We start from the raw sequence: 18841 nt of genomic DNA, 5'->3' as shown, positions 1-18841 counted from the left end.
TTGTGGTTTCCGGTCTATGCGGATACCGTCCAAAAACAGACCTACCCATAAATCTATGATGCAATGCGGCAATAACTTCTTCTGGAATAGGCTCTTTGTTTGGTATGTATATATTTTACAGATGCATCTAGGCTGCTCAATTCAGCATTTCTGTGGCAGGATGCCAGCGGGCTCTAGACCGGAAACCAAGCGAATAGAAACCAGGCTGTCCCCCCAAGGAGAGCCTGGTGACACGAGACTATTGAGCGCCCACCCCCCTCCGTTGCCTGGAGACTGACTAGTATTCTGCCATTGAGATTAGAGTGAGTGAAGACATATTTTCAGTGTCAATACAAACTTTATTGTAAATACAAATCTGCTCCGAGTCCATAGATGCATGTTTTGACACCATTTCTTTAAACCACCCAACTAGAGGAGTTTGAAAATGGTAACACTCAGACAACAGAAGGGGAGGAGTCTGGATTGAATCTGATTGGGGCCTGGAGAATCTCCAGCCTCCTAATGACAAGGCTAGCTCCAAAATCTACTATACATTTGTTGAGTCAGACTAGATCAGAGATGACCTCCAGGAATGAAAGGTTGAGGGATGCATCTTTAGAGAACCACAGACTGAAGCAGTGAAAAAATTGACAGGGTAATGGGTCAGGGTGCCTGGGGGGATAACTGGGTTTGGGGTGACTTTACAGGTAGAGTCCCTCGGGAGTCCCCTCCTGCTTCTTGTAGAGGACGTTCTCCTTGGATTTCTTGAAGTCTTCGTTGGTCACCTTCATCCTCCTCTCCCTCAGGGCCATCAGCCCCGCCTCTGTGCAGATGGCCTGGGAGATGGAGGGAGGAAGGGAGAGGGGGAGAGACGGGGGAAGATATGGGGAGAGATAGAAGGAGAGGGAAGAATGAGAGGAAGGGAAAAAGGGGGATCCAATGTGAGTGAGACAGATGGAGAGAGGGATGAAGAAGAAAGACAGAACAGTAAGATCCCGGTGTACCCTTCATTTACAGATGGAGGATATGCACCTATTCCAACCAAACAGGACTCCCCAATGTGAACCAGACCCATAACACATTTCACTACAACTCCCATAGTGCACCTTGATGTCAGCCCCTGACAGGTCGTCCTTGGCCAGGATGAGCTCGTCCAGAGTGACGTCATTGGCCACTGTCATCCTGCTGGTATGGATCTGGAAGATCCTCCTCTTGGTCTTCTCATCGGGCAGGGGAAACTCTATCTTCCGGTCAATACGACCTGGGGAGGGACGGGGAATTAGTGGAGATACTGGGTGGGAGTTTTTGCGTGACCGTGTGTGTGTGTGTATGTGTGTGTGTGTGTGTACCAGGTCTGATTAGTGCATGCTTAGTGTGTGAGTGTGTGAGAGTATGTGTGTACCAGGTCTAATAAGGGCGGGGTCCAGCGTCTCGATGCGGTTGGTGGCCATGACGACCTTGACGTCCCCTCTGGAGTCGAAGCCGTCCAGCTGGTTGAGCAGCTCCAGCATGGTCCTCTGGATCTCCCTCTCCCCCCCAGAGTTAGACTCATACCTGGAGAGACACACACACACACACACACACACACACACACACACACACACACACACACACACACACACACACACACACACACACACACACACACACACACACACACACACACACACACACACACACACACACACAAATAAATACATCCACAACACAGCTATGACTGATAGAAAGTTATCCTTCTATTCACACAGACACACGCATTGCCCAGTCAGTCAGTCTTTTTCTTTCTCTCAGCTTCTATCTCCATCCTTCACTCTCTCTCCTCCCTTCACAATCTCTCCTCCCCTTCTCTCTCTCTCTCTCTCCCCCTATACCTCTTGGTTCCAATGGCGTCGATCTCGTCGATGAAGACGATGGAGGGGGCGTGTTCTTCAGCCACCCTGAACAGCTCTCTGACCAGCTTGGGCCCGTCTCCCAGGTACTTTTGGATCAGCTCGGAGCCGACCACGCGCAGGAACGTCGCCGACGTCTGGTTGGCCACTGCCTTGGCCAGCAGGGTCTTACCTGCCAATCGGGAGGAGGAGGAGGGTCACACACTGGATTGTTAGCTGTGCTTCTAAGTGTGAATGTCGGCCCTGTGTGTGTGTGTGTGTGTGTGTGTGTGTGTGTGTATGTATGTCTGACCTGTGCCAGGGGGTCCGTAGAGGATGACTCCTTTGGGGGGCTTGATGCCCATTTCCTCATAGTATTCTGGGTGGGTCAGCGGCAGCTCCACAGACTCCTGATTGGATCACACAGCAGAGCAGGGGTGTCAGTCATAATCAGGTTAATTACGTTTTGATTTTAACTTTCGTTGGAATTTTTTGTGAATTTGCAAAACTACATGCCCACAATAGACAACAAATGACAACACAGAGTGAAGTGAAACAGTAAAGTAATCATAGTAGGCTACTGAACGGGGGGGCTTTTTTTCTACCAACTACTAGGCTACCAATCATCCTCCTCTCAAGTCATTTGAGTTCCTAGAAGCTCTCACTGTGTCGCAATGTCGCATTGTCTGAACACACAACAGCTTGGACAGCCAATCGGCATCAGTCAAACATCCAGCCAATCAGCCAGTCAATCCGATGAAAAAAGTAATAAATTAAAATAACACAATGATATTAACTTATGGTAATTGTGTTCTTTTTGCACTGTATTTCACCTCTATTCAAGATAAGATAGAGATATAACTTAAATAATCCCCTAGAGGGGAAATTTGGGCGTTAGAAAAGACAGAACAGAAGAGTACATTTCTATTTGCTATCCCTATATCAAAATATCTATTGTTCATGATCTGACCATCATTTAGGCTCTATGTACGTGTTTGTGTGTGTGTGTGTAAAAGGGTGTGTGTGTGTGTGTTCTGACCTTGATCTCCTGGATCTGGGCGTCCAGTCCTCCGATGTCGGCATAGGTCTCCGTAGGGGCCTTCTCCACCTTCATTACCGTCACTAGAGGGTCAGCGTCATCCATCAGCACCCCGATAACGGCATGGACCTGAGGACACATGCACATACACATCAGCACCCCGATAACGGCATGGACCTGAGGACGCATGCACACACACATCAGCACCCCGATAACGGCATGGACCTGAGGACACACGCATACATCAGCACTCCGATAACGGCATGGACCTGAGGACACATGCACACATCAGCACCCTAATCACTGCATTGACCTGAAGATAACACACACATTCATGGACTTGAGGACACACGCACATCAGCACCCCAATCACTGCACTGACCTGAGGATACACACACATTCATGGACCTGAGGACATGGTTAGGTCTCTAAATATTTGGACATTGACATCATTTTGGCTCTGTACACTACCACAACGGATTGGAATTGACTTCAATTTGAGGGCATTTACATCCAAGTCAGGTGAACGGTGAAGGAATTACAACACATTTTATGTGGTACCCCACTTTTTAAGGGATCAAAAGTAATTGGACAAACTAACAATCATAAATCAAAATGTTATTTTTAATATTTGGTTGAAAAAAAATCCTTTGCAGTCAATGACAGCCTGTAGTCTGGAACCCATAGACATCAGCAGACGCCAGGTTTCATCCCTGGTGATGCTCTACCAGGCCTCTACTGCAACTGTCTTCAGTTACTGCTTGTTCTTTGGGCGTTTCCCTTCAGTTTAGGGAACCAGTTCCATTGGCAGCCATAGATGCCCACGTCATAACACTACTACCATCATGCTTCACCGATGAAGTGATATGCTATTGATCATGAGCTGTTCCTTCCCTTCTCCATACTCTTCTCTTGTGGTACAAACTGATATTTGTCTCATCTGTTCATAGGATGTTGTTCCAGAACTGTACAGGGTTTTTAGATGCGTTTTGGCAAACTCTAATCTGGTCTTCCTGTTTTGGTTTACATCGTGTGGTGAACCCTCTGTATTTACTCTAGTGAAGTCTTCTCTCGATTGTTGTCTTTGACACAGAAACGCTTCCTCCTGGGGAGAGTTCTTGATCTGGCCAACTGTTGCGGAGGGGTCTTTCTTCACCAGGGAAATAATTCTTCTGTCATCCACCACAGTTGTTTTCCGTAGTCTTCCGGGTCTTTTGGTGTTGCTGAGCTCACCAGTGTGTTCTTTCTTTTGAACAATGTACCAAAGAGTTGATTTGGCCACATCTAATGTTTTAGATTTTTAATGATGGCTTGATAGTGACAGCTTGCTTGATAGTGACAGCTCTTTGGATTTCATATTGAGAGTTGACAGCAACAGATTCCAAATGCAAGTACCACACTTGAAATAAACTCAATATTACTTTTGGTCCCTTAAAAAAAAAACATATAAAATTGTTTGTAATTCCTACACCGTTCACCTGATTTGGATGTAAATACCCTCAAATCAAAGCTGAAAGTCTGCACTTAAAGCACATCTTGATTGTTTCATTTAAAATCCATTGTAGTGGTGTACCGACCCAAAATGAAAAGACAGGTCAATGTCCAAATATTTATGGACCTTCTGTAACTGTACATACTTTCCATGTGCATTACGCATCACACACACACACATCACGCATTGCAACATAGTGTACACACACCCTTAATTACTCTCTCACACACTCACTCTTTCTCTCCGTTTCTGATATGCGCACACACAAACACACGCACAACGCACACGCACACACACACCTTGTGGTTGAGGAGGACGGAGCAACCTGGCTCTAGCAGATCCTTATCCACAAAGGAGAGGATGCTGACATAGTGCTCCGAGCCCACCGAGGTGGACACGATGGCGTGGTTGTCATCGATGATCTCCTCCAGGTTCCCCACAGACATGGGGGTCCCTCTCAGGTCGTCCACCTTGGAACGCTCCTCCTGGAGGGGGATGGGCGTGTGTGTGTGTGTGTGTGTGTGTGGGGGGGGGGGGGGGGGGGGGGGGCAGGGGAGAGGAATCAAGACCAAAGTGTTCAAAGAGTTTTTGTTGTGATAGGTGGTGGATAAAGAAAGGAAAGGAGACAGTGAGTGAGACAGAGAGGGAGAGAGAGACAGACAAGAACCTCCTGACAGAGAGACAGAGAGAGGGAGACAGAGAGGTGTGCACCTCCTAGAAGAGAGGCAACCAATGAGAGAATGAGAGAGACAGAGAGAGAGAGAGAGAAAGAGAGGAATAGACGGTGTGTGCGTGCCGTACCTCCTGCTTCTCCTCCAGGGGCTTCATCTGCTCCTGGTTCCTGATGAACTCCTCCTCCATCAGCAGGTAGTCCTTCACCCTTTCCTGCTTCAGCAGCTTCAGGCGGCACTGGGTGTGGGGGGTCACTGGAGGGGAGGGAGGGGGAGACACCATCAGAGCAGAGATACAGGTGTGGGAAGTCACTGGAGGGGGAGAGACCGTCAGAGCAGAGATACAGGTGTGGGGGATCACTGGAGGGGGGGGGCAAAGTGGGGGGAGCTGTGAGAGGCTAGTCTCAACGCCAGACCCTTGAGAGTTATTTCGCTGATACACTATGTAAGCTACGCTAACTATGTTACTGCATGCTGCAGATCTCTCTATGGGTTTGGGACACTTCATGCAAAATTCGTGTTCAAATCCTGACAATTAATTGGTAGCGCTGGAATCCCGAATTTCACGATCAGGTGTTCCCACCCATAGATATGCCCTGCCCATCTAACCTGTCTCTCTCATTTGCTCTCATTTGCTGCTATGACCTGTCACTCTTTCAATTCTGACCCGTCGATACGCCCTCAGAACACCAGCTTGGTCGGTGAAGTGGCACAGACTCTATTATGTAGTATGCAGAGCGCAGCAATTCAACATAATATTTGAGTCCGGTGAGAGACTAGTGAGAAGCTGACCTGAGCAGTGATGATGTAGCAAAAAAAAGGAAGGAGGACAAAAGTGATGGTCTTTTATTTTCCCGGACGAGCAAAAGATGGTGGGTAAGATCCCAGACCCATGTCCCCTACGTCTGGTCAGCCAGTCAGCTACAAGCCCGCCCTGGACTACACCAGCTGTCAGTCCATCAGGAGGACGAGATGGAGTGGGTGTGCACGGGAGAGACGGGAAGCGGGTAGGGTACTGACAGAAGGTGTGTGTGATAATAAAGGCCACCTTGTCTGTTGTTGTTTTGCATTGTCTGTTATTGTTTCATGTCGTGTTTCTGTAAAGCACATCGCGTTGCAATTTGCAGGAAATGTGCTATATAAATAAAGTATTGATTGATTGATTGATTGATTGATTGAATAAAGGCCACGGTACTGAGAGACAGGTGTGTCTGTGTGATAATGAAGGCTAGGGTACTGAGAGACAGGTGTGTGTGTGTGATAATGAAGGCTAGAGTACTGAGAGACAGGTGTATGTGTGTGATAATGAAGGCTAGGGTACTGAAAGACAGGTGTGTGTGTGTGCGTGTGTGTGATAACGAAGGCTAGGGTACCCAGAGGCAGCTTGCTGGCGGCGTCCGGACCCTTGGTCCTCTTCTTCCTCTTGCCCACTCTGGTGGGGATGGGCGGCTCATACTTCTTCTTCTTGTCCTGAGAAGAACCCCCCATTAGTCTGGTCATTTTCAAGGTGGAAAACACACACGCTGGTGTATCCTCCCACATTTAATTAGCATGAATAAACAGATAGATAGCTAGGCTGGGAGGAAAAGTGGTGGCTAGCTAGTTAGCTCTATAAAACAGCAATTGATGCATTTATTAAAATTTGTTCATAGCTACCTTGTCGTCTTTCTTCCCTCCTCCAGGACCATGTCCTCCGCTCTGACTCTGACCCTGGTGAGCAACATTAGTGACAGCTGAGATTAGTGTGCTTCCTGTATTGTCTGTGGCTGCAGCCTTGGTGAGATAGATGAGCTAAAATTCCAAACAATGACTGACAGTGAAACCTATGACTGATAACGTAGCTCGCAGGCTAACGGGTACACATAATATAGCGCACAGGGGGAGTAGAGAATTCGCCCCAAGCAGGGATCGAACCAATGACCTCCCAGTTCCAAACCCAACTCGCTAACTGCAACACCAAGAGAGCTAGCTCCTTTTGCAAAGCTATTAATGGGTTGTTACACCCCCCCCCCCCCCTTCGTCTAGGAGAGCATGTCCTCCTCACGCTTCTCTGTATTCAGTCCCTCACGTGCTGACGCGCCTCTCCGATGGCCCCACGGCCCCATCCCACTTCTAAATGGTAAATGGACTGCACCTGTATAGCGCTTTTATCCAAAGCACTTTACAATGAATGCCTCTCATTCACACACCATCCAAGCTACTATGCAGTGTCTTGCCCAAGGACACTTCGACATGTCGTAAGGAGGAGCCGAGATTCGAACTGACAACCTTGCGATCTTAGATGACCTGCTCTACCTCCTGAGCTACAGCTGCCCCACTTCTGACACCAATTGTAGCGAACGGGAGTAGAGAACTTGCCCCAAGTGAGGATCAAACCAACGACCCCAGCGACCTCTCTGATGGCCCCACAGCCGTGACAATCCACTTCTGACACCAATTGTAGTGAACGGGGGTGAGTGGGGGGTAGAGTAGAGAGCTCCCCCCAAGTGGGGATCGAACCAACAACCCGACTCGTTAACAGCTACGCCAAGCGAGCTAGTTCTCTTGGTGTTGCCTTATAGAGGGTTGTTACAATACACAAAATCATAATAATAATGATAATACACAAAATGTAATGTCTAGCTACACTGGTTTCGCATTTGTAGCTACCCACACAGCGTGCACGGAGAGATAAGGACGTTTCTTCCCACAGGCCATCCGGCACCGGAATGACTATTTATTTACTGTATATAGTAACTTTATCTAGTGTATAGTGTCAGTATATTCTAGTGTATAAATAGCCGTATAAAGTGACGGTATGCCGCTTCGCTAATATAGCGTTCCCTTCCCATACAAATCTCGTCATACTCGAGTCTTGTCAGTAACGCGAGAAAAGACGAAGAATCGGTTTCATGTTACAATCTGTAAAATAATCGGATTTAAACGTTAATTTCACTCCGGCCTATGCTTTTTGCACCCTATTTGTTACAGGCATCCGTAGGAGCATGTGGATACCTTCACATTTAAGATACGACGTCGGGAAACATTAGCGAAACGGTAGCGTAACATTTGGGCTAACGTTAGTAACGTTAATGCCACTATGTGTATAGTGATATGACAGACGAATTATTTTTATGTATAGCATGTAGCCCTATATAATACATCAATTCCTCTATTTGTATGGTGTTTGTTTAATTTGTAGGCCTAAATGTATTTTTTGTGAGTACATCATGAAGAATCTGAATCGAATCAGAGTAAATACATGCAAACGATACACCACGTTTGACCATTGCTACAGACGTGCTGCAAATGTGTTTGTATATTGTCATTGTCATAAATTGTAGCTAAAAAAACAACACTATAACCGTGGATTTGTTGAGCGCTGGAAACTGCTGGCTCACTTACCATGGCTGCTTTCCTTTCTGACGGTCGCTCAAATTCTACGTCATCTTAAAGCGACTAGCGACCCTGAAAACATAAGGGAGACTTCGAAGGACCCAAACATGGTATAAGCGACAGCTTCTTGAAGTCCGGTGCTTTTCAGTCATGGGCGTGCGGGACATCTGGAACAACTACAAAGTGCTGATTGTTATGAGCGCAAGCCTGGGTCTCATCCACTGGGGCTGGTACGCCGTGAAGACGCACCCTGCGCTCCGCAAGGACAGATCTGATTATATACCAGAGCCCGGTATCGTCTCCTACGTTGCACCTTCAGCTCCTTCCAAGGCAAAGTAGTGGGTGAAAGATCAGTGAGTACTGTCTACTACAACCTGCTGGGAGGGATAACACACACCTACAGAACAACTGAGGGCACTTGGGGAATGAAGAATCCGAGCTGGCTGAGGAAGAACTGGCTGTGGGTGGCCGGCGGGGCCTTTGTCAGCGTCCATGTAGCCACATGGCTCATGCAGCGGGCTATAAGAAGTGTGGTCCGGTCTGAGGTGGCACTGAAAGACAAGGCTGCTGAGGAGTGATTCTGAGGCCGGTGTTGTGACATGTTAGTGGACACTGCTGGACACCATGGTGGACACTTATTTAATCAACCACGTGGATGGAGTATTTGAATTGTTCTCCTCTGCGTCACATCCATTAAATAAATAAATAGATGATATATAAACTGTAGTAGCCAACTTGTAGTGACTAAAGTGTTATATAAGGGGTACACTGTGTTATGAATGTATGACACTTGCTTAAAACGAACTTATACTGGCCACTAGTGGCTGGGTTGGTTGACTACACACAAACTCGGTCTGAGGGAGCTTTGATCGCTGTCTTATGGGCAAGGGAAAGCGTGCTATTCATGCTGCTATTCATTTGGTTTTCTTTTTTCTTTCTATTTACCACAATCTACTTCCACTGTAGCATAATGCTTCAATGCACTTGACGTTCTTTGAACACCTGAAAAACATTTGGATAGTGAATAGTAGTTGATCAGAATCAGAATTAAAATAGATGTGCAATTCTTGACTATGAAAAAAAAACATGGCGTAGCTTGACAATTTCTGCATCAAAACTTAAGAACTCAACTGACTTGATATTTTCCTCACAGAGATTTTACTGCGATGACAGGAGCATCACCACATTGTAAAACGCACCTCTTGTTCTGGATGAAAAGTCTGAGTCCAGAGCAACGTGGTTGAAAAAGGTCCATAAACTGACAGACTGTAGATTCAGCAAAAAGATTAAATTGAACGCCTTTAGCTGACACTCAGGCAGATGCAGAGCAGTACCCCGGTTCTCCAGTAGATGGAGCTGTTTCTCTGCGGTGGCGCCACCGTGTTGGTTCTTCCGCAGGGCGCGAGACGGAAGTATTTTTCCACTCTAGGGTGCATAGCTATTTCAAAATGTCAGCAGGACACGCTTTGACCACCCGCCCAGAACCACAGACCCTCCTGGGTGACTGTTCTTTACCTATACAAACTATACATGGACATGTGACTTGCTCTCTCACGCCCACACCAACACCTGCACACAACGACACACACACACACTGTGACGCTTCCATCTCTGTTCCAGTGTGCATGTGTGTGTGCGTGTGTGTTTGAGCATGTGTGTGTGTGTTAGTGGGTATATGTATGCAGTGCCAAAGACGAAGGGTCGGACGACCTACTGGCATCAGTTATCTATATCCCACCCACCCTCTCCTCTCCACCCTGTCACCCAGCCTCCTATACCCAGCCAGCCTCCTACCCAGCTAGCCTTCCACCCTCCCAGCTACTTATCCCACCCACCCTGCTAGGTACCCACCCCTCCAACCCTCCCCAGGTACCCAGCCTCCTATCCCAGCCAGGTAGTAGGGATGTGCACAACTCACATTTTTCATGTCGATTAATCAGATTTTTTTGTGCCAGCATTCATAAAGATTTGATTCCAGCATTTTAAAAGACGTGTTTACTGGAATGAGAGAAAGAAAAGGCCACAATTCCATTGATTTTGACGCTGTAATTTAGCCTGCATTCCAATCAATATAGCGCTGCAGAACTGATGATGCGCGACATTATTTCCGTTCAATTTACGTATATATATATATATATATATATAAAGACGTGTTTATTTGTTTTTTTTGTTTTTTAAAGACCACAAACGATTAATGGGACCTACCCCCAGTACCTATAGCCTTCTATTCTCCCACCCCCCCAAGCCTGCCAGTCTCTCTACCGCCTTATTACCTGGCTCTGTGGGGATGTCACTGGCCTATGCCAACTCACTCAACCTCCAGAAAACCATTTGGCTCTGCTTGGCTTCAACCCCCTGAACACTTACCCTCTCTGCATTGCTAAAATACTTTTCCTAGAAGGCTCGGTCTATTGCTAAAATACTTTTCCTAGATGACTCGGTCTGCCTCTCTCTCATTCTCTCTTGACCCCCCCCCCCCCCTCTCTGACTCTCTCCCTCTCTTTTTTGTCACCTTCTTTCTCCCTGTTCACTCCTTTCTCTCTACCCCCCCCCCCCCTCTCTCTCGCTCTCTCTCTCACTCCTCTCTCCCTGTCTCTGACAGCGTTCCAGGTCTCACCTGGCTCACTGAGCGTGCCAGGATTGCCAGTGAGATTTAATTCACCAAACAGCAGCTCAGGATAAGCAGCTTAGCGTATAGAGGGAGGCGTGGGCGTCACATGCTTGCAGAGCGGAGCGTTTGCTTGGCCGCAGTGGAATCAGATGACATTAGCATCGGTCACGCTGACGCTAGCCATCCTACCAATGGACCGCGGTCAAATGAAATACTCATTACCGATTATGTGAGACATATGGTACACTTGATTTAACACGGACACAATAGTCCCTGGTAGTCCTCCAAGTGTAATAAGCTTGAGCAGATAGCCAAATCAAGTGCACCAGACCACACAGTGTTTCAATCTGAAATCCCATCATTCGGACCCCAGATCCGCTCCAGTGACAAGCCCCTGCAGAGTCGGAGCTGTCTGGGGGGGTTGGGCTCCTGTATGGGAAGAACGTTTGTTAACGTTCCAGAATTATTCTCAGAATGTCCCAGGGTTCTAGAACGTTCCGGAGTGTTTAGGATCAGCACCCCCTGAGCTCCTACCTGCCATCCCGTGCAGGGGGGATCAGGAGGTGACGGCGCTTAATGTATGATGTATGAGACGAGGGTGCAGAGCGGGGACTGAACTCTGACATCAAACTCGGTGACGTCGTCCAGTCCTTCACCCTGCTCCTTACCCTCGGACAATTACCGAGCTGCCTCTGCCCGCTTCTCTTCTCCTCCTCCTTCTCACCTCCTTCCCACCTCTCCTCCCCCACCCCCTACCTTCATCCCTTCTCCTCCCCTCGATTCCTCCCCTCTCCTCCCGTCATCCCCTCTCCTCCTCCTCCTCCTCATCTCCTTACATCCATATGGTGATTCTGGTCCAAACTAACCCAGAATGAACCACTCCTCCATTTCCTCATTGATTTTCATATTCCTTCATTTCCACATTTCTCGAGAAGGAACTGAACTTTGGCTCCCAGAGGACATCAGCTTGATATTTAATGCATCCAGCCATGTCCATCTTCCTCTTCGCAGATGCGTACGCATGCACACACAGAGCTGCATGTCTGAACAGCGGACATGACCCGCAGGTCAGATAAAGTCAGCTGTTAGAATGTTGATTATTCCTGGTCTGGTTCTGTATGGAGGTGGGGCTGGGGAGGGAGGAGGAGTGCAGACCAGGACATTGGGGACAAGGCCTCTGTGTAGACCAGGCCTCTGTGTAGACCAGGCCTCTGTGTGGACCAGGCCTCTGTGTGGACCAGGGGCCTCATTTATCAAAGAGCGTGTAAATTCAGGTGTAAAAGAGGGCGTACGACGAAAACGAGAAAAGGGCGGACTGCCGCGTACGACGAGAATATTTACACGCTTTTCGGATATATCAAACATGGCGTACACGCTGCTGCGCCGATTTCTCAATGATAAATCCCACGGTGTCGTAGAAGACAGCGGACGTGCACACGCCTCGTGTTCCGCCCTCTCCACGTGAGAAAAAAGCTGCATGGATGGAAGTACCCATAAGCTGTTATTGTTAGTTTTTATGTTTTATTGTATTGTCGTTGTATGGATGGAAAATGCAAATAAAGATTAAAGTAAAAAAGAAAAAGAATATGTATCTTGGCTATGCACACACCAACAAGCCAGCTGTCACGCGCAGCGCCTGCCTCCAGTCTAGCCCCTACCCTGCTGTGTGCCAGGATGAATGAGTCATGCGTGGAGCCAGGCCACCGTGCCACTACACTTGTGATGAGCATGTCGGCGTCACATATGATTTGGGTATTTATAGTGTGCACATTTTTGCGATTCACATAGACGTATTCATTCACTGATGGTGCCCTTATCAATATGTGGGTGCGGTCGCCATCGCCGTCACCTCTTTGGAGTTCTATCTCGGCCATTAGGCCGAGTAGCGCCGGATTCATTTAGGCTCGCATTACGCACAGGAGGACTGTCATTTATATGCTTACTAAACAGCAAACAGGTCCACATGATCACATATTAATGACAATCTAATTGGTCAATTATTGCCGTTTGATGGAGTGCCTGCATTAGGTGTGTGAGGACATATTGCGCATAGGTTAAGTTTGGGGAACAAATCCACATCGGACCATTAATGAGCCGGTAAGAGGACACAATCTTGCATTGCGATATATGTTTGTGCTGAATTGGGCTATTAGCCTACATGATTGTGCGTTCATAAACTCTCGCTCTTCCTCTCTCCATCAAACATTGTAATTCACCGACGCACCACCTGCGTCGCCAGTTCCCCCTGTGTTCAAAAAGGGTGTAAAAACCCGTCTAAATCGGTACGCCAAGTTGAGAGGTGGACCTGGACCAGGACACTGTGGACCAGGACAGTGTGTGGACCAGGACTCTGTGTGGACCAGGACACTGTGGACCAGGACAGTGTGTGGACCAGGACTCTGTGTGGACCAGGGCACTGCCGGCCAGGGCACTGTGTCTGTGGAGACCTGTTATTGTGTGTGTATGTCAAGTGGCATAGTAATGAGAGATTGATAAAAGGCTTGAAACAAAGAGTGGAATTACTGCTGCTGTACAGAGAAGAGAGAAAGAAAGAGAAAGAGAGAAAAAAACAAAGAAAGAGGCAGAGAGAGAGAGAAATTGGGATAAAATTGACCCTAATAATTATGTGTCAGCAGCAACCTGGAGAAGATGTTATTGATTTATTAACAACAGACGACAGCATTCTCTCAGTGATCACAACATCAAAACACATCTAAATCAAAACAAATCTAAAATATTGTCCTGCTTTGTAGAAGAAGGCGTTTGATTCAATTTGTTATGAGGGTCTTGTGTTTCAATTATTAGAAAGTGGGGTGGCAGAATCAGACAGAGAATCGGACCTAAAATGGATCCCTGGGGAACCCCACAGGACAAGGGAGTGGACATATGAGGCCCAACAGCCACAGAGAAACTTTTACCTGAGAGATACGAAGCAAACCAGACGAGGGCGCTCCCTGAGACGCCCACCCACTCCCTAAGCCTGTCTATCAAGATGCGGTGATCCACAGTATCGGAAGCTGCTCTGAGATCAAGCAGCACCAGGATAGAGCATTTGTATTTTCATACTGCTCACTATCTCAGTTCAGTGTTCTGGGAAGATGGGCAAGAAATATCTTAGAATTGAATGCCGGTTAGGGCAGACCGGAAGGGGGGAGTTGGAAGGGATTACTTGAAAATGAGAAAAAAAAGATTGCAGTCATTTTCAGAGAACACAGGTTTTTCAGAGAACACGGGTACAGCAGGTGTCAGGGGATTCTTTATGGTGTCAAAAACGCACTTTGGGATTTTGCCTACTCGAGGTGATGAGATTTGCAAAAATGAAGTCTCCGACGCAAATTCAGCCGAGGCACGTACGTCACGGCCGGGGGGGTCAGCAGAGGTTAATCAGTCACGCATGACGCAGCACCAGCTGACTGTAGCTGTCATAGCATTGGTCAGCTCACTAGAGCGCATGTATTTAAGCTGTTAAAACATGTCATTGTTCGCGCTTGCCTTTACTGCTGGTTGTGCATTGCATGCTCGCTGCGTCCGCGTTCTCTGCGCTGGCGTCCGCTGCCATTCCTGCTATTACTGCCATTCCTGCTATTACTGCTATTACTGCTATTCCTGCTATTGCTCGTGTCTGCGCGCTCACTGCTCCGCGTCTTGCTCGCGTTCCGTGCTCATTTTGTGATTTGGTGCGTTTGCTACCTGCTGCCCGCGGTGTCCTCGCTGCTTCCGCGTTCTCTGCTCTTGCGTTCCTCTCTGCCCGCGTCGTCTCTCCGGTCCGTGGTTTGGGGGTCCGTTTAGTGGCGTCGTGGAGCGCCGGCTTCCGAGGCCGAGGTGCCCGTCCCTCTGTAGCACCGTCGTGCCATACTTGCGTATGGTTCAGTTGCTCGCATAGCTTGCGTTGGAAGTCCGTTTAAGCATTGCTACGCGCCGGTCACTGGGTTTCATTCGTGAGCCACTGATGTCGGAGGTTGTCCGTGCCTCGTCTGCCGCATTACTCAACTGTCGATGTGCGCCGGGTGCGTTCACCATTGAAATGTTTGCAGTTTCGGGCGTGGACGTGCTATGTGGATTCTCGTATGTATTTGGTTCATCTAAGTCCTCCCCTCGCGGCTCGTTCGTGGGTTCGCTGGCTGCATGACAGGCTATCCTGCTCGTTGCTAACTAGCTGGCGTTCGTCAAGGTTCCCGTGTTGCACGTCGGGGCGTCATTATGTTGGATTGCTAATACTAGCTCATGATTCATTATGTTAGATTGCTAATACTAGCTCATGATTCATTATGTTAGATTGCTAATACTAGCTCATGATTCATTATGTTGGATTGCTAATACTAGCTCATGATTCATTATGTTGGATTGCTAATACTAGCTCATGGTTCATTATGTTAGATTGCTAATACTAGCTCATGATTCATTATGTTGGATTGCTAATACTAGCTCTTGATTCATTATGTTAGATTGCTGATACTAGCTCATGATTCATTATGTTAGATTGCTATTACTAGCTCATGATTCATTATGTTAGATTGCTAATACTAGCTCATGATTCTCGCGTTCAATTGTTGCAGCCCGAGGGTTCTGGCCGAACTGCTCTACTCGCTAGCACCCATGATTGCGAGTGCCTCCACGCAGCTAGCGTTAGCCGTTCGGTGTGGCTAATGCTAGCTGTGTCCCCATCAATCAATCTAAGCGGGAATTGCTCTCACTGCTCGGGCATCTGAACTTCGCGATGCGCGTCATCCCGCAGGGCCGCTCATTCGTTTCCCGGCTGCTCGAGCTGGCCCGGTCCGTCGTGCGGTTGCAGGACCCGGTCTGCTTAGACGAGGGCTGTCGTTTGGACCTCCGGTTTTGGTCCCAGTTGTGCGACGGGTGGAACGGCGTTTCATTTTTCTACAACGACGGCTATGACTCTTCGGCGTCCCTCCGGCTGTTTACTGATGCTGCGCCTTCGGTGGGTTTTGGGGGTATATTCGGTATTAACTGGTTTTCTAGCGCTTGGCCTACCGAACTGACCTCACAAACTAACCAAGCCAGCTCCACGGCGCTCATGGAGCTGTATCCCATCGTAGTCGCTACAATATTGTGGGGACCTCAGTGGTCTAGAAAACGTATTTTATTCTTCTGCGACAACGAGGCCACAGTTACAATAATAAACAATGGTCGTTCGAACGTTCCGTTCATCAACAAATTCATACGCCGCCTCACATGGCTGTCCGTGCAGGGGAACTTCGTTTTCCGCGCCGTGCACATCCCTGGCCTCGACAATAAAATCGCTGACTCGCTGTCCCGGTTTAATTTGCAGAAGTTCCGCAGTTTATGCCCGGATGCGGCTCCGTCCGGCCTGGTCTGCCCTCTTTTTCGGCAGACGGTTCTGGACTGAATGAAGCCCTGATGCCCCTCCTGTCATCCGCCTCCCGATACATGAGAGCCGGTCTAGCCAAGACCACACTAAAACAATACGACTCTGCATGGTCTCACTTCACTACGTTCTGCTCCACGTTCTGGATGCCCAGAGAGCTATGAGTGGACTGTGACATTGGGTTGGGGGGGTACTGCGTATTCAGGTGGTCATGTGGCTGGTGCACTATTATATGTTGTCTGGCTCATCAGTCAGAGCGCTCTCCGTCAACCCTTCTGCGCATGCGGGCCGCGGAGTTGCTGGTGTGTTCTTTTGGGGGGTAGTTTGCAGGTATTCCACCTGCGTCGGCCGGTGGATGCCAGAGTAGCCGCTAGCTGGTCTCTGTGGCTTTCCGTGGCGGGCGCCATGGACGCAGAGACACTAGGCTGTATCTCCCGCGGAACCCACGAAGCGTCGGCCCGTGGGGACCAGGGACTATAATGTACAGCAGTCCTCCTGTGGCACTCTTTGACGGTCTTAGTGGGCTGAGTTACCTCCGAGCGTCTTCCCGATCGCGGCCCACTCTGATCGTCATTGAGGCAGGGGGCTAGATGCCGTTCCCCCTTCCTGGCTCTCTGGGCCAAGGGCTTGGCCCAGAGGGGGGGAACACCTAGATTGCCTCCCCCTGCTAACGCGCTCCACGCCGGTGGAGCGCTTTCCACGCCGGTGGAAGGCAGGGGGCCCCCCGGACAGAGCACACCGCCAAAAAATTCATATGCATGTATTATGCCGCTTGTATATAAATGTTCAAATTTGACAAAAGTGATCTCGACTGAATAGGAAACCCTCGCCACCTTGACCAGTGTTGAATTCGGTTATAAATTCTTTAAAATAAATTCGATGGACCTGGAGATTTGTGGACTTCCACAGACGCTCCACTCTCCGACAGTTGCGTCTAAAGCAACAAATGTCATAATTTAGCCATGGGGATGAATTTGCAGTGATGACAATACAGGATTTTAGAGAAGCAACTAAATCTTAGAGAAGCAACTAAATCTAAAAGAGTGGACTAAACAATCAACATCAACTTCACATCAACATCATGAGGAGGCTGCACCACATTGCTGTTAAAGGCAGAGGAGAATTTCTCTGCAGAAAGGCCATTTAACATGCGTGAGCACTTCACCTGCTTATTGCTTAAACAATCAGTGTTTTCAGCAAAGGTAGGCTACACTTCGTTCATAGCCATATACCACTTTTCATGAGTTATTGCTTCCAGTATCCATTCATGGTCTGTGCGCAACTCCTCAGAGTCAACACTGTCTATGTCTAAACCAAGTGTAAAAACAAGGTCCCGAGAGAGAGAGAGAGAGAGAGAGAGAGAGAGAGAGAGAGAGAGAGAGAGAGAGAGGGTGAGAGAGAAAGACAGAGAGACAGAGAGAGAATGTTTACAGCTACAGTAGCTGTGTGTGGAGCCACTCCTCATACTGGAGGAGGTGATAGTTTGACCTCTGGCACACTGACACACTCATTTACTGTATCCTACTGTTACTGACCATTGTTGTCTTCATCACAGCTAAACTAGGAGTGGAGGAGGACAAGAATACAGACTCAGCCATCTCTCTCTCTCCCTCTCCCCTCCCCCTCTGCCTCTCTCTCTTCTTTCTCTGGATTCATTTTCTGTACTTGAGTGTATTTTTAATGGCAGTTTTGACTGTCTAATAAAGACTTTTTAAATTCAAATTCTCTCTCTCCCTCTCTCCCCCTCTCTCCCGCTCCCTCCCTCTTTCCCTCTCCCTCTCTCTCTCACTCACTCCCCGCCACTCTCTTCCTCTGATAGCCTAGCCCAGCTCAGCTTCTTCCAGGAAGGCACATTTGAAACCAGAGGAGAGAAATCTTTTCAATCTGTCAATCACCCGCGTTCTGTAGAATAAAGTTGCAAATACCAGCCTGTTTTCCTCAGATAAAACAAATATATTCCTTCAACCTGGCTTTTTCAGAGCTGGAAAACTCTCTCTCGTCTCATTTCTTTAAACGTGTCTGACAGCTACCCAGATGGCTTTCTGACAGAGATCTGCGGTGGACTGGTAGCATCTCTGTCTCCAGCTGTCTGGACATGGTCAGGACGTAGTCCGCCTCGTTCGGATGAATGTTTCTCTAATCCTCACCTGTGTCCTCCCCCTCCCTGGACTAACTCTCCTCCTTCCCTCCCTCCCTATCTCCCCTTCCCCTCTCCATCCTCACCACCAGGGAGTGAGGTGTGGAGTCAAGGCCAGGAAGCAATTACTATAACAGACAGCTGACAAACCAGCACTGCTGAAGGAGAGAGAGAGAGAGAGAGAGAGAGAAGACAACACAGCACAATAGCCAAGGTGATTCTCCATCATCTGTTCATCTATACAAAACACAAGATGAGAATGGCAGTTGAAAACGGCAAAGAGAAAACGTCTTGTGAGAGTGAGTGAGTGTGTCTGGGAGAG

At 48.3% G+C, this 18841-nt stretch overlaps 1 protein-coding gene across 1 annotated transcript; it reads right to left on the bottom strand.

Moving 5' to 3' along the window:
• Nucleotides 1-330: 330 nt before the first annotated feature.
• LOC311309341 (26S proteasome regulatory subunit 4-like) lies at nucleotides 331-8460 on the bottom strand. The gene is made up of 11 exons (XM_084438575.1): nucleotides 8434-8460; nucleotides 6706-6759; nucleotides 6423-6519; nucleotides 5180-5304; nucleotides 4678-4863; nucleotides 2887-3015; nucleotides 2161-2257; nucleotides 1851-2040; nucleotides 1382-1533; nucleotides 1086-1240; nucleotides 331-815 (listed from the first exon to the last, which is right to left on the bottom strand). The coding sequence occupies exons 1-11, from the start codon at nucleotides 8434-8436 to the stop codon at nucleotides 681-683; spliced, it is 1323 nt and encodes a 440-aa protein (XP_084294701.1). The 5' UTR covers nucleotides 8437-8460; the 3' UTR covers nucleotides 331-680.
• Nucleotides 8461-18841: the final 10381 nt, after the last annotated feature.

Source organism: Borostomias antarcticus (genome assembly GCF_949987555.1).
Source record: "Borostomias antarcticus genome assembly, chromosome: 5".
In the NCBI taxonomy this organism is placed as follows: Eukaryota; Metazoa; Chordata; class Actinopteri; order Stomiiformes; family Stomiidae; genus Borostomias; species Borostomias antarcticus.
Note: the sequence above shows the minus strand (reverse complement) of the source record. Positions and strands in the feature narration are given on the sequence as shown.

Excerpts from the sequence above, each read along its gene's own strand:
- LOC311309341 (XM_084438575.1), bottom strand. Across the intron at positions 6,520-6,705 it reads GAGGGAAGAAAGACGACAAG|GACAAGAAGAAGAAGTATGA; the intron begins GTAGCTATGAAC and ends GGTTCTTCTCAG. Across the intron at positions 4,864-5,179 it reads CCCTGGAGGAGAAGCAGGAG|GAGGAGCGTTCCAAGGTGGA; the intron begins GTACGGCACGCA and ends ATCCCCCTCCAG.